The sequence below is a fragment of the Ostrea edulis genome, chromosome 1 (genome assembly GCF_947568905.1).
Source record: "Ostrea edulis chromosome 1, xbOstEdul1.1, whole genome shotgun sequence".
NCBI classification, from domain to species: Eukaryota; Metazoa; Mollusca; class Bivalvia; order Ostreida; family Ostreidae; genus Ostrea; species Ostrea edulis.
Window position 1 is genome coordinate 57778507 of NC_079164.1, and position 2478 is coordinate 57780984.

Here is a 2478-nt window from a genome sequence, read left to right on the forward strand (position 1 = left end):
GAAGGAAGGTATGAGGGACAAGACGTGAATATTTTTTGTCGGCACAACGACTTTGCCATAAAAAAACCCAGTAGAATTTGTCCCTGTACTTTTTTAAACAAGCACTTGGACAAAGACATAGATAAACTGCGAGAAAATGGTTCTATAGGGATTTTCGCCGTGACGTTAGAAATCAGTCACGTGACTTACTGGTTGGCAAAACATTTGAAAGTTTAATGGCCGAATGCTGAGTAAACACGAGCAAAACGATGGTTGTATCATGTTGTGTAATAGGCTGTGCTAATCGATTTGATAAGAGTAGTCCGAAAAGCTTTTACCGCATACCCAAGAAGCCAGAATCAAGAAGAGAGCTCTGGATATCTGCAATTAAGCGTCAACACAGCAGTGGTAAACCATGGGAACCAGCGGACCACGACCGTGTTTGCTATCTGCATTTTGTTACTGGTATGTACAATATATACATTCATTTAGAAGTAAACAGACACATATGCTTGGACCTTAACTTATTGATACATATATGTACAGGTTAGATGTGTATTCATACAAGAATGTTAAGACCAAGCACCGGGAATTGAGGGGGGGGGGGGGTGACAAGTAAACAGAGAGAACGGATTTTGCCCGATCATTAAAATCTTGAATTGTGAGAAGGATGGGGTGGAGTATTTATCAACTCAATTTGCCTAAAACCCCATATCAATATCATTTGAATTGTTAAGTGGGGAGCATCAAGCAGCACTGATGTTTACATGAGTTCAATATTCATAACTGTTAAAATCTTACATTCTTCTCATCTAGTCCTAATACAGCTGTAGTATGTCATACTATCAACATTAGAGGGATTTATCCAATATACCTTATATCTTTATTTATGTATAAAATAAAAGATGATCAATGTCACTCACATAAGGGGGGGGGGGGTTTAATTGTACTCAATGAAGATTCAATTGGGAACAACTCATACTTGTAAAAAGAAATGCATAAATGATTCATTATAATCTTAATTTCAGGTTTGAAGAGCAATGATCTGTCATCTCCTGATTATGTGCCATCTGTGAATATGGGATATGACACAATCAGACAGAAAAATCCAGACCTACGAAAGGCAAGATACTTGAGAGCAGAAAAGCGTGAAACAGAGAGACAGCATATTGAAGTAGCTTCTGCCCTTTTGGATTTATCCTGCAAGGAAAATCTCAACATGCCAGTATCAGATCCAGATCTACCCATTGACTGTAAGTTTCAGTATATTTTCTGAATAAAAGTGCTTATAACATTTTAATAGATTAAATATAATGTATAAGATGTACAATTTCAAAATTATCAATATTTAAAAATATGCTTCTCTACAACCTGCAAGGTAAGCTAAATGCATAGTCATGTGTAGAAAAGTGTTCATTTTATTATCGTTCTGATTCCAGGGTGGAGTCAAAGTTGGCATTATCACTAGTGCTTTTGTACTACTTGAATTTACCTCTATTTTATTGTTAAATTGTTCTATAGATATACAGTACTGCTACTGAGTATTAAAAAGCTTAAAATTATGCGGAACAGGAAAATTATGATAAATTTCGTAGCCTTTCAGACTATTATTTAATAATTTATCTGATACTCAGGTGATTGAAAAGACCTGTGGGACTCATTTCTACATGCATATATTCATTGACTCATTGCATTTCAGGTCCATCAAATGCATCTCAGCATGACAATTGTCTGAAGAAAATTGCTGAACTTCGCCTGGAAAATAAACAACTTTATTGTGAATTAGAAAGACTTCAGGTGGAGAACAAAGCACTCAAAGAACAGGTGGGAAAGAGTTGCTTTGAGGAGCAAGTGACAGGGAGTGACCGCAAGCTACAATTTCACACAGGAATTCCGTCAGTTACTTTATTTATGTGGCTACTTTCATATGTGAACAGTGACCTGCCTACAAGCAAAGTGATGTCAGCTAAAAGTGTTCTATTGTGCATTTTAATGAAGCTTAGACTAAACCTACAACACCAGGACTTGGCTTATCGTTTTAATGTGTCGTTGACTACAATTTCAGATATGTTCAATTTAAGTCTACCCATTATAGCAAAGAAACTGTGTTTTCTGATTCAGTGGCCAGAAAAACAAACATTGATCCAAAATATGCCCTTTGTGTTCAAATCTTCATATCCGAAGTGCTGTAGTATCATTGACTGCTTCGAAGTCTTTATTCAGCGACCAGGACACCTTACAACAAGAGCACAAACATGGTCCAATTACAAACATAGCAACACCATAAAGTTTTTAGTGTCTATTACACCAACAGGTGCTATATCATATGTTTCAAGAGCATTTGGTGGAAGGACATCAGACAAAGTCATTACGTTGCGAAGTGGATATCTTGACAAACTCCAGTATGGTGACCAAGTGATGGCAGACAGGGGCTTTTTGATAGCGGAGGAATTAGCAAATCATGGAGCAACCCTTGTGATTCCTGCCTTTACCAGAGGG

General features: G+C 37.0%; 2 protein-coding genes across 2 annotated transcripts in view; one reads left to right on the forward strand and one right to left on the reverse strand.

The window, feature by feature from the left end:
* The first annotated feature begins 248 nt into the window (after positions 1 to 248).
* Positions 249 to 1987, forward strand: LOC125664648 (THAP domain-containing protein 1-like). Its single transcript, XM_056143753.1, has 4 exons — positions 249 to 444; positions 1008 to 1232; positions 1679 to 1874; positions 1978 to 1987. Exons 1-4 carry the CDS (start codon positions 249 to 251, stop codon positions 1985 to 1987), a joined length of 627 nt encoding a protein of 208 aa, XP_055999728.1.
* A 164-nt stretch (positions 1988 to 2151) lies between these two features.
* LOC125664642 (uncharacterized) overlaps positions 2152 to 2478 on the reverse strand; it is a 2640-nt gene continuing 2313 nt past the window's right edge. The window contains exon 5 of the mRNA XM_048897485.2: positions 2152 to 2214. Within this exon, the coding sequence (XP_048753442.2) occupies positions 2152 to 2214 (63 nt within the window). The remainder of the gene's footprint in view (positions 2215 to 2478) is intronic.